Source organism: Heterodontus francisci, chromosome 9, assembly GCF_036365525.1.
Source record: "Heterodontus francisci isolate sHetFra1 chromosome 9, sHetFra1.hap1, whole genome shotgun sequence".
Classification (NCBI taxonomy): domain Eukaryota; kingdom Metazoa; phylum Chordata; class Chondrichthyes; order Heterodontiformes; family Heterodontidae; genus Heterodontus; species Heterodontus francisci.
This window is the reverse complement of record NC_090379.1, coordinates 19,728,444-19,740,586: the sequence shown is the minus strand read 5'-3', so window position 1 is coordinate 19,740,586 and position 12,143 is coordinate 19,728,444. Positions and strand designations below refer to the sequence as shown.

At 42.7% G+C, this 12,143-nt stretch overlaps 1 protein-coding gene across 1 annotated transcript in view; it reads right to left on the bottom strand.

The window, feature by feature from the left end:
* Positions 1–12,143, bottom strand: part of LOC137373434 (acetyl-coenzyme A synthetase 2-like, mitochondrial) — a 77,521-nt gene that overhangs the window by 25,084 nt on the left and 40,294 nt on the right. Inside the window, exon 6 of the mRNA XM_068038258.1 lies at positions 8,357–8,504. Coding sequence (XP_067894359.1) covers positions 8,357–8,504 — 148 coding nt within the window. The remainder of the gene's footprint in view (positions 1–8,356; positions 8,505–12,143) is intronic.

The following is a 12,143-nucleotide window of genomic DNA, read 5'->3' as shown; positions in this document are numbered from 1 at the left end:
GAATCTTTCTTTTCTATTTTGTGATGTACTTTGGGACTGCTTTTCTACATCAAAGGCGCTATATAAATGCAAGTTACAGTTGCTGTTGGATAGCGAATTAAAGCAGGTACTGTAACCCAAAGATGCGGAGGATAAATGCAGTGCCCCCTACTGCTGCCTCCCCTCAGATTAGCTAACTGAACTTAGAGCAAGAGGGGAGTCTGAAACTCTTCAAGTGGATGAGATATTTGGTTTCATTATACTCCTGTGAAGCACCTTGGGACTTTTATTATGTTAAAGGGGCTATGAAAATATAAAAGGTGTTATAAACATACAAATTAGGAGGAGTAGGCCACTCGGCCCCTGAAGACTGCTCCGCCATTCAATAAGATCATGGTTGATCTGATTGTAACTTCAACTCCACATTCCCGCCTACTCCCAATAACCTTTCACCCCCTTGCTCATCAAGAACCTAACTACCTCTGCCTTAAAAATATTTAAAGGCCCTGCTTCCATTGCCTTTTGAGGAAGAGAGTTCCAAAGACTCATGACCCACAGAGAAAAAATTCCTCTGTCTTAAATGACTGACTCCTTATTTTTAAACAGTGACCCCCTAGTTCTAGATTCTCACAAGGGGAAACATCCTTTCCACATCCACCCTGTCAAGACCCCTCAGGATCTTGTGTTTCAATCAAGTCGCCTCTTACTCTTCTAAGCTCCAGCCTGTCCAACCTTTCCTCTGAAGACCATTCTAGTAAGCATTCTCTGAACTGCTAATGCATTTACATCCTTCCTTAAATAAGGAGACCAATACTTCACACAGTACTCCAGAAGTGGTCTCACCAATGTTCTATATAACTGAAGCATAACCTCCCTACTTTTGTATTCAATTCCCCTCGCGATAAATGATAACATTCTATTAGCTTTCCTAATAACTTGCTGTACCTACATACTAACCTTTTGCAATTCATGCACTAGGACACCCAGATCCCTCTGCACCTCAGATCTGCAATCTCTCACCATTTAGATAATATGCTTCTTTTTTATTCTTCCTGCCAAAATGGACCATTTCACATTTTTCCACATTATACTCCATTTGCCAGATCTCTGCCCACTCACCTAACCTCCCATATCCCTTTGTAGCCTCCTTATGTCCTCTTCACAACTTACTTTCCCACCTATCTTTGTGTCATCAGCAAATTTAGCAACCAGACCTTCGGTCCCTTCATCCAAATCATTTATATAAATTGTAGAAAGTTGAGGCCCCAGCACAGATTCCTGCAGCACACCACTTATTACAGCTTGCCAACCAGAAAATAACCCATTTTGACTACCCTCTGTTTTCTGTTAGCTAGCCAATCTTCTATCCATGCCAGTAAGTTACCCCCTACACCATGAACTTTCACATTCCACAATAACCTTTGATGTAGCACTTTATCAAATGCCTTCTGGAAATCTAAGTACAATACATCCACCAGTTCCCCTTTATCCACAGCACATGTTACTTCTTTAACAAAGTCCAATAAATTGGTTAAACATGGCTTCTCTTTCACAAAACCATGTTTACTCTGCCTGATTACCTGGAATTTTCCTACTAGAACGTCTTTAACATTAGCTTCTAACATTTTCCCTAAGACAGATGACAAGCTAACTGGCCTGTAGTTTCCTGCTTTCTGTCTCCCTCCCTTTTTGAATAACATTTGCTATTTTCCAATCTAATGGAACCTTCCCCTGAATCTAGGGAATTTTGGAAAATTAAAACCAAGCATCAACTATCTCACTAGCCACTTCTTTTCAGACCCTAGGATGAAGTCCATCAGGATCCGGGGACGTGTCAGCCCACAGCTCCAACAATTTTCTCAGTACCACTTCCCTGGTGATTGTAATTTTCTTGATTTCCTCGCTCCCTTCAATTTCCTGCTTTACAGCTAATTCTGGGATATTACTTCTTGTTGTTGTGAGTCAGCTACTCACCGGGAAAACCTGATGAGCTGTACAGGGATTGTTTTAAGTTATTTTTGGAACAGCCAGAGAGGCAAGTATGACAGAAGGCAGCTATCCCACAAAGCTCGTGACTGCTGGGAGCATTTGCAGAAATTGTACCAAGTACCAACAGGCAGGATACAGATTCCTTCCAGCCTGCTGCACACTGCAGTAACTCTGGCCCAACAGAGGGATTGCTAGATGAGAAACAGGACAAAGGCCCACCTAATTCGCCTTCTACCATGCTGGTAGTCACATGAAGCAATGATAATGGGAGTTGTTGACTAATCAATTTGTCTACAACAGACCCAGACATGAGGGCCACTGGTGGAGAGCTTTGGGAACCATAGCTTTTTCCTCCAAAGCAATGCTACACTCACCATCAAATTAATCATACTATATTCCCAAATATTCCCTGGAAGAAATCTATCCAATTTGCATTTGGATGAATCAATATTAACTGTTTCCACCATCTCCCTGCGGAGCCTGTTCCATTGATTGATTCCCCCCCCTTCCCTGAAATATTGGGGGTAATTTTAACTTAACCTGCTGATCCACGGGATCGGGTGAAATGTTTGCTTTAACCCCAGCCAATGTTACTTTCCACTGACTTTAATGTCTAGTAAAATTAGGCGGGATGTAAAGCCAACATTGCACCCGATCCCATCACTTTCTCAATGGATGGGTTAGGCTACAATGGAGGCCAATATTGTTTCCTACCAATTAGTTTTGAATTCCAGCCATCCCCACCTCTTCAAGATCAGGCCTTGACCTTTGGTTCTACTGTTCTGGGTAAAGTGAACTAGCATGACATGGTCTACGTTAACGAGTGGTTAACTCCGCATCCCAATTCTACAATCAAGGAACTGAGCTCCAGACGAAGGTGGAGTGGAGAGATACTGAGCACACCAACTTTTATAGGGTAGGAATCCCAGGTCTGAAAGCGTGCATTGACATGCCACACAAGGTCAGGGCGATATGAGCAGTCATCACGTGATGCTTCTGCGACAGTTTCTAATGAAGAGTTATTTTTCCACAATATACCAATAATACTACTCAGTTTTTGTTTGTCCAGACTGTTTGGTCAGTTTAAGTGTCTGTCTGTTGGCGAGTTCATTTGGGGGAAGGTGGCTGGAGTACATGGAGGAATGTGGGGCATGCAGAGGACTGGAGCATGTGACACACACAATGGCTGCCAACGGTCAGTGATGGCGGCATGGCTGGTGGTTGGCGGAGAACAAAAACAGCAGAAGGTAAGGGGAGCCCAACAACAAAGTTACCCTGGCTGGAATGATTCCTTCCGTGAGGAATGAAATGGGATTGAAGGGAAGGGTGGGGATGGCAGGTAGGATGGGGTTGGTATGGGAAGGATGGAAGGAATGGGATGGGACTATCATGAGAGGGTTGATGTGGGAAAGTTGGAATGTCATGGGATGGATGGTTGACATGATGTAATTGGTTAAGTGCAGCAAAATGGCGGGGACAATTCTTTGATACAACTATTATTCGAAACCGACCCTTTGTGCTAAAAATGAAGATTCACTAGATTTGAATGAAAAAGTTTTACAAAACCGGTCAGGTGAATTAAAAGACTACATCAGTGTTAATTCCATAGTCGAAGATGATAATAACAGTCTATACCCTCCAGAGTGTCTACACAGTCTAACTCCAATGGGCATGTCACCATACAAACTTAGACTCAAGGAAGAAGCAATGATAATGTTACTACGAAACTGGAATCCAAACAAGCACTTCATCGTGGAACAAGACTGGTAGTTGGGAAGCTGTTTTTTTCGATGATAGATGCTGAAATTATAACAGGCAGATTTGAGTGTTTATTTCTCAAATAATATTGAGCCTATCAGATGTAAACATATCTTTTCAACTCAGGAAAAAAAAAAGAGTTCCCAATTAGACTTTCATATTCTGACTATAAACAAGCCACAAGGCCAGACTCCTGACAAAATTTATATTTATATTCCTAGGCCTGTTTTTAACACATGGACAACTTTAAGTAGCTTTTTTCCCCCAGAGTGAGAAGTTTTGTTTCTGTCAAACTTTTTAGCGAAAGAATAATTAGAAATCTTGAATTTAAAGAAATACTGTTGCAATAAAGATACTAATTTGAGTGCAAATATTTTGCAGGTCTCTGCTAATACTATTGTATTGTCAGTGATAAATCTCGGGGCCAATACTGACTAACCTCCTATCACATTTCATCTGACATTCCTCAGTTTTATTTTAACTGAGGTGTTAACTTGTGTTGAAACCAGGGGACTGAGGGATTTCAGACTATCACCAGAGGTAACTCCTAGGCTCCAGAAAGGTACAGAGGCACAAGTCAATAAACAAGTTTGTTATTTTGTTAATCGATCACCACAATGTACATAATTCACTCTTATGGTTCTTGGCCCAGCTCAGTGGGCTGTATTTGTTCCGTAAATAAAAAGGTAGTGATTGAAAACCAAACTATTCCCCTGCACGTTCCTTCCTCGTTAAGGAATGACACCTCACTCTATGATCAGGCTGTCTGACTTGCCTGGTTCCATTCTTATCCATCTAATCATAGCCAGAATATCACCTACAATGGCTTCTCTTCCTGCTCCCGCACCGTTACCTCTGGTGCCCCCCCAGGATCTATCCTTGGCTCCCTCTTATTTTTCATCTACATGCTGCCCATCAGCGACATCATCCGAAACACCACGTCAGTTTTCACATGTAGGCTGACGACACCCAGCTCTACCTCACCACCACTTGGCTTGACTCCTCCACTGTTGCTAAATTATCTAATATCCAGCACTGGATGAGAGCAATTCCCTCCAATTAAATATTGGAAAGAACAAAGCCATTGTCTTTGGTGCCTGCTATAAACCCCATTCCCCAGCTACTGACTCCATGCCTCTCCCTGGCAATTGTCTGATACTAAACCAGTCGTTCACAATCTTGGTGTCAGAGACCTGCAAAACATTTGCACTCAAATTAGTATCTTTATTAGAGTCATAGAGATACAGTTGCAACAGTATTTCTTTAAATACAGGATTTCTACTTATTCCTTCACTGAAAACTTTATCAAAACTTTGCCCTCTGAAAAAAGCTACATAAAGCTGTCCTAGTGTAAAAACAGACCCAGGAATATAAATACAAATTTTGTCAGGAGTCTGACCTTGTGACTTGTTTATAGTCATAGAATATGAAAGTCTAATTGTGATCGGTTTTCCCAAGATGAGCTTCTAACCTCATATTCAGGCCATTAAACCATCTTGTTCCACCTCAATAAAATCACCTGACTGCCCCACCTCAGATCATTTGCTGCTGAACCCTCATCAATGCCTTTGTTACCTTTAGACTTGACTATTCCAATGCACTCCTGACTGCCTCCCTAGTTCTGCCTTCTGTAAACTTGAGGTCATCTAGAACTCTGCAGCCTGTGCCTTAATCGCACCAAGTCCCGTTCTCCTAACACCCATGGACTTGCTGAACTATATGGGCTCCTGGTTAAGCAACACCTTGGTTTTAAAATTCTCAGCCTTGTTTTCAAATCCCTTTGTGGTCTCACCGCTCCCTATCTCTAATCTCCTCCAGCCCTACAACCCTCCTAGATCTCCGCTTCTCAATTCTGGCCTCTTGTGTATTCCTGATTTTAATCATTCCACCATTGGTGGCTGTGCCTTCAGTTGCCGAGGCCCTAAGCTCTGGAATTCCCTCACTACACCTCTTCCCCCCTCTAAGACAATCCTTAAAGCCTACCTCTTTGACCAAGCTTTTGGCCATTTTCCCAAATATCACCTTTTGTGGCTTAGTGTCAAATTTTACTTTATAATGCTCCTGTGAAGCATCTTTGGGTGTTTTATTTGTTAAAGGCACTATATAAATGCAAGTTGTTGTTGTAGGGACTTAGGGACAGGGCAGGAAAGTGGATTCGAGATAAAAGATCAGCCATAATTGAACTGAATGGCAGAGCAAGCTCGAGACTCCATATGGCCTAATCTTGCTCCTATTTATTATGTTCTAACTTCATTGTCTCTCTCTAGATTGGAATCCTGGACTCAGGTGTGAACTGCTTTGAGACTCCCACAGAATGGTTACCATGGCAGCAGGTTAGAGAGGAGGGGTGGATTCTCATTGCATCACTAAGCACATGAAAAACTTATTCTACAGCACACAATCTAGGCTGACAGTCCCGTGCAGTACTGAGGGACTGCTACACTGTTGGAGGTGCTGTCTTTCAGCTGAGCTGTTAAACCAAGACCCAGCCTGCCTTCTAAGGTTGATGTAGAAGAGGCAATGGCACATGCTGAGGAGTTATCCCCGGTGTCCTGGCTAATATTTATTCCTCAAATATCATAAAAACATTATTTGGTCATTGTCACATTGCTGTTTGTGGGAGCTTGCTGTGTGTAAATCAGCTGCTGCATTTCCTACATTACAACAGAGGCTACGCTTCAAAGAGTAAGTTTGACTGTAAAGCACTTTGGGAAATCCTGAAGTCATGAAAGGTGCTATGTAAACACAAGTCATCTTTTTCTTTCTTCTATTCGTTCTGTAAAAAGAAACAAGTTTGCCCCTGAACTCTCCTTCCTCTAAGAACTACTCACTCTATGATCACGTTCTTTTGATTTGATCCAGAATTAGTGGCTACATTTGGACTATTTTAACAGGTTAGAGGATGTCCCTCCATTTTCTTCTCCTCTCCCCCGCCCAAAGTGAAAATAGATTTAACTTAAACTCACATCGGAAACTTGGTTTCTTCTTCACTGCTCTTCTCTGAATCCTTATTTCTTCAGATAATCTGAAGTACAGTCTCATTAATGCTTTACAGAGGAGGATTGATGAATCTGAAAAGCCTGTAAGCTTCTCTAGTGTAGAAGCATGGTCCCTTTAAGGGAAGAAAGAAACCCTTTTGGTCGATCACCATGCAAGTACTACAATTGGGACCTCACATTGCAGGTTAAAGACTGTCATGCACCATTTCTAAATCTGGAATCAGTTATCTGAAGCAATCAGCTCAATTCTTTATTGATTACAATCAATCCCAGAGGATGTTGCCCTGGAGCCTACTGCCTCACTCAAACATCAGCTGGTGTGAATGTCGTTAGAAGATAAGAAAAGACAGGGGTGAGAAAGGCCATTTGCCCCAATCAAAGCTCATTCCTGTAGTATCTGAAAGTCTCCCCTTGCAGTCTCCATTACCTTGTGTAACATATTATTGCAAACAAGCACAGACTATCTATTCCATAACTCTGAACAAGGAACTCTGCAGAATTCCACTCCCTGGAATAAAAGCAAAGGGATATAGATAGGTTAAGTGAGTGGGCAAAAACTCGGCAGATGGAGTTCAGTTGGTAGGAAGAATAAAAAGGCAGATTATTTAGATGGAGAAAGACTACAAAATACTGCAATACAGAGGAATCTGGGTGTTCTTGTACACGAAACACAAAGTTGGCATGCAGGTGCAGCAAGTAATTAGGAAGGCTAATGGAATTTTGGCCTTTATTGCTAGGGGGGGTTAGAGTTTAAAAATAGGGAAGTCTTGTTACAACTGTACAGGGTGTTGGTGAGGCCACACCTGGAGTACTGTGTACAATTTTGGTCCTCGTATTTAAGGAAGGATATACTAGCATTGGAGGCAGTTCAGAAAAGGTTCACGAGGCTGATTCCTGGGATGAAGGGGTTGTCTTATCAAGAAGAACTAAACAGGTTAGACCTCTATTCATTGGAGTTTAGAAGATTGAGAGGTGATCTTATTGAAACATACAAGATTCTAAGGGGGTTTGACAGGGTAGCTATTGAGAAGATGTTTCCGCTAGTGGGGGAATCTCGAACTAGGGGACATAGTTACAGAATAAGGGGACACTCATCTAAAATTGAGATGCAAAGGAATTTCTTCACTCAGAGGGTGGTGAATCTCTGGAATTCTCTGCCTCAGTGTTGTGGAGGCTAGGTCACTAAATGTATTTAAGGGGGTGGTAGATAGATTTTTGAAATCTTGGGGAGTTGAGGGTTATGCGGAGCAGGCCTGAAAGAGGATTTGAGGCCTGGGACAGATCAGCCATGATCTTATTGAATGGTGGGGCAGGCTTGAGGGGCTGAATGGCCTACTCCTGCTCCTATTTCTTATGTTATGTTCTAAAAGAACATCAGTGAACCAGTTGGGTTTTAATGACAATCCTGCAGCTTCAAGGTCACTTATACTGACACCAACTTTTTATTTCCAGCTTTTAAAGACAGAATTAAAATTCTCAAGATGCCATGGTGGGATTTGAACTCATGGCCACTGGATAATTAGACCAGTAACATGCAGTACCCTTGAAACAGGAGAGGGAGGGAGAAAGCGCTTTGAGATGTCTATACATGAGGGGCGCTATAGAGATGAGCAAGCTCATGTTGTCATTACCTGGGTTGGGGTAGACAGGGGTGCTCTCAAATAGCACTGTGGTTCCTCCATTGCACAGAGGCCCATACACAACATAGCTGTGCCCAGTGATCCATCCAATGTCTGCAACACAGCCAAACACATCACCATCATGATAATCGAACACGTACTGGAGAGAGGGAAAGACAAAGTAAGGTTGCATGGTAATCACAGATTATTACATAGTAATCACCACAGATTTTGATGACAAATGAGCAGGTTTTAAAACTATCCCCGTCAGGTTTTTTTTTGGATTGATTTTTCCCCTTGCAACATGAACAGTTTTGCTAACCCATGAAATTCTCAAAACGCTTGCAGTTTTAAGAATCTGATGGTTTTGATTACACGCATTCCTCTCACACGCATCTGGTAACATTCCATACTACTTTCATCACCTCTGCCAGGTTTCTACTGTGCATATATTTTATCGAATCAGAATATTGACTATTGCGTTCTGTACTGGCTCTTTCAAAGTGTAATCCAGTTAGTTCCACTCCCCCGTTCTTGTTGCATAACCCTACAATTTTTTCTCCTTCACGTATGTCTTCAAGTCTGGAAAGCATAAACGGGATTGGACAAAGTCAGCACGGGTTTACAAAAGACAAATCCTGCTCAACAGATCTACTGCAGTTTTTTTTTGAGGATGTAACTAGTAGAATAAATAAGGGAGAACCAGTGGATGTGGTGTATTTGGATTTTCAGAAGGTTTTTGATAAGGTCCCAATTAAGAGATTAGTGTGCAAAATTAAAGCACATGGGATTGGGGGTAATATACTGGCATGGATTGAGAATTGGTTGACAGACAGGAAACAGAGTAGGAATAAACAGGTCTTTTTCCGGTTGGCAGGCAGTGACTAGTGGGGTACTGCAGGGATCAGTGCTTGGGCCCCAGCTATTCACAAAATATATTAATAACTTGGGTGAGGGAACTAAATGTAACATTTCCAACTTTGCAGATGACACAAAGCTGGGGGTGGGGGAAGAATGTGAGCTGTGAGGAGATGTAAAGAGGCTCCAATGTGATTTGGACAAGTTGAGTGAGTGGGCAAATGCATGGCAGATGCAGTATAACGTGGATAAATGTGAGGTTATCCACTTTGGTTGTAAAAATAGAAAGGCAGATTATCTGAATGGTGATAGATTGGGAAAGGGGGAGGTGCAATGAGACCTGGGTGTCCTTGTACACCAGTCACTGAAGGCAAGCATTCAGGTGCAGCAAGCAGTTAGGAAGGTGAATGGTATGTTGGCCTTCATAGCGAGAGGATTTGAGTACAGCAGCAAGGATGTCTTACTGCAGTTATACAGGGCCTTGGTGAGACCACATCTGGAGTATTGTGTGCAGTTTTGGTCTCCTTCTCTGAGGAAGGATGTTCTTGCCATGGAGGGAGTGCAAAGAAGATTTACCAGGCTGATTCCTGGGATGGCAGGATTGACGTATGAGGAGAAATTGGGTCGACTTGGCCTATATTCACTAGAGTTTAGAAGAATGAGAGGGTATCTCAGAAACCTAGAAAATTCTAACAGGACTAGACAGGCGAGATGCATGGAGGATGTTCCCGATGGCTGGGGAGTCCAGAACCAGGGGTCACAGTCTCAGGATACGGGGTATGCCATTTAGAACCGCAATGAGGAGAAATTTCTTCACTCGGAAGGTGGCGAACCTGTGGAATTCTCTACCACAGAAGGCAGTGGAGGCCAAGTCATTAAATATATTCAAGAAGGAGATAGATATATTTCTTAATGCCAAAAGAATCAAGGGATATGGGGAGAAAGTGGGAACAGGGTACTGAATTAGACAATCAGCCATGATCTTTTTTGAATGGTGGAGTAGGCCCTGCTCTTACTCCTATTTTCTATGTTTCTATTTATCCAATTCCCTTTGACAGCTACTACTAAATCTGTATCCAGCAGCTTATCAGGCAGTGCATTCCAAATCCTAACCACTCATTGCATACAAAAGCTTTTCCTCATGTCGCCACTGATTCCATTGCCAATCATCTTAAATCTGTGCCTTCTCCTTATTGAACATTCAGCCATTGGAAATAGTTTCTCTTTACTTAGCTTATCTAAACCCTTCATCATTTTAAACATCTCTATTGAATCTCCTCTTTGCTTTCTCTGCTCTAAGAACACAGCTTCTCCACTCTACCAACATAACCTTAATCCTTCATCCTTAGAACCATTCTAATAAATCACTTCTGTACCCTCTCCGAAGCCTTCTTGTTCTTCCCAAAGAGTGGTGCCCAGAATTGGACACCACACTCCAACTAGGGTCGAATTAGTGTTTTATATAGGTCTAATCAGGTCAAAGCTCCGCAGTCCTGCCAAATCCAGTTGCGAATGACAATGGACAATTAAACAACCAATAGGGGAAGGAGGCTCCACGAACATCCCCATCCTCAATAATGGGGGAGCCCAGCATGTCAGTGCAAAAGACAAAGCTGAGACATTTGCAAACATCTTCAGCCAGAAGTGCTGAGTGGATGATCCATCTCAGCCTCCTCCTGAGGTCCCCAGCATCACAGATGCCAGTCTTCAGCCAATTCGATTCATTCCATGTGATATCAAGAAATAGCTCAGTGCACTGGATACATCATAGGCTAAGGGCCTCAACAACATACGGGCTGTAGTACCAAAGACTTGTGCTCCAGAGTTAGCTGCACCTCTAGCCAAGCTATACCAGTACCGCTATAACTCTGACCTCTACTCAACAACGTGGAAAATTGCCCAGGTATGTCCTATCTACAAAAAGCGAGACAAATCTGACCCAGCTAATTACCGTCCCATCCGTCCACTCTCAACTGTCAGCAAAATGATGGAAAGTGTCGTCGACAGTGCTATCAAGCGGCTCTTACCAATAACCCGCTCAGCAATGCTCAGTTTGGGTTCTACCACTCGGCTCCAAGCCTCCTTACAGCTTTGGTCCATCCATGGACCAGAGCTCAATTCCAGAAGTGAGATGAGGGTGATTGCCATTGACATCATGGTAGCATTTGACTGAGTGTGGAATCAAGGAGCTTGAATAAAATTCAAGTCAATGGGAATAAGGGGAAAAAACTCTCCAGTGGCATTGTAGAATGATAGAGATTTACAGCATGGAAAGCAGCCATTCGGCCCATCATGTCCGCACCGGCCGACAAGTAGCCATCCAGCCTAATCCCACTTTACAGCTCTTGGTCCATAGCCTTATAGGTTACGGCACTTCATGTGCATATCCAAGTACATTTTAAATGTTGAGGGTTTCTGCCTTCACCACCTTTTCAGGCAGTGTGTTCCAGACCCCCCACCACCCTCTAGGTGAAAAACTTTCCCTTCGAATCCTCTCTAAATCTCCTACCTTTTACCCTAAATTTATGATCCCTGGTTATGGACCCTTCAAGCAAGGAGAATAGAGCCTTCCTATTCACTCTATCCAGACCCCACAATTTTATACACTTCAATGAGATCTCCTCTGCTCCAAAGAAAAAGGAACCTGAGACTATTCTTCAGTCCAGGCAACATCCCTGTAAATCTCCTCCATACCCTTTCCAGTGCAATCACATATTTTCTATAGTGCATTGACCAGAACTGCACACAGTACTCCAGCTGTGGTCTAACTAGTTTTATATACAATTCCAGTATAACCTCCCTGCTCTTCTATTCTATGCCTTGGCTAATAAAGGCAAGTATCCTGAATGCCTTCTTGACCATCTTATATACCTGTCCAGCCACCTTTAGGGATCTGTGGATATACTCCAAGGTCTCTCTGTTCCTCTTCATTGCTCATTAT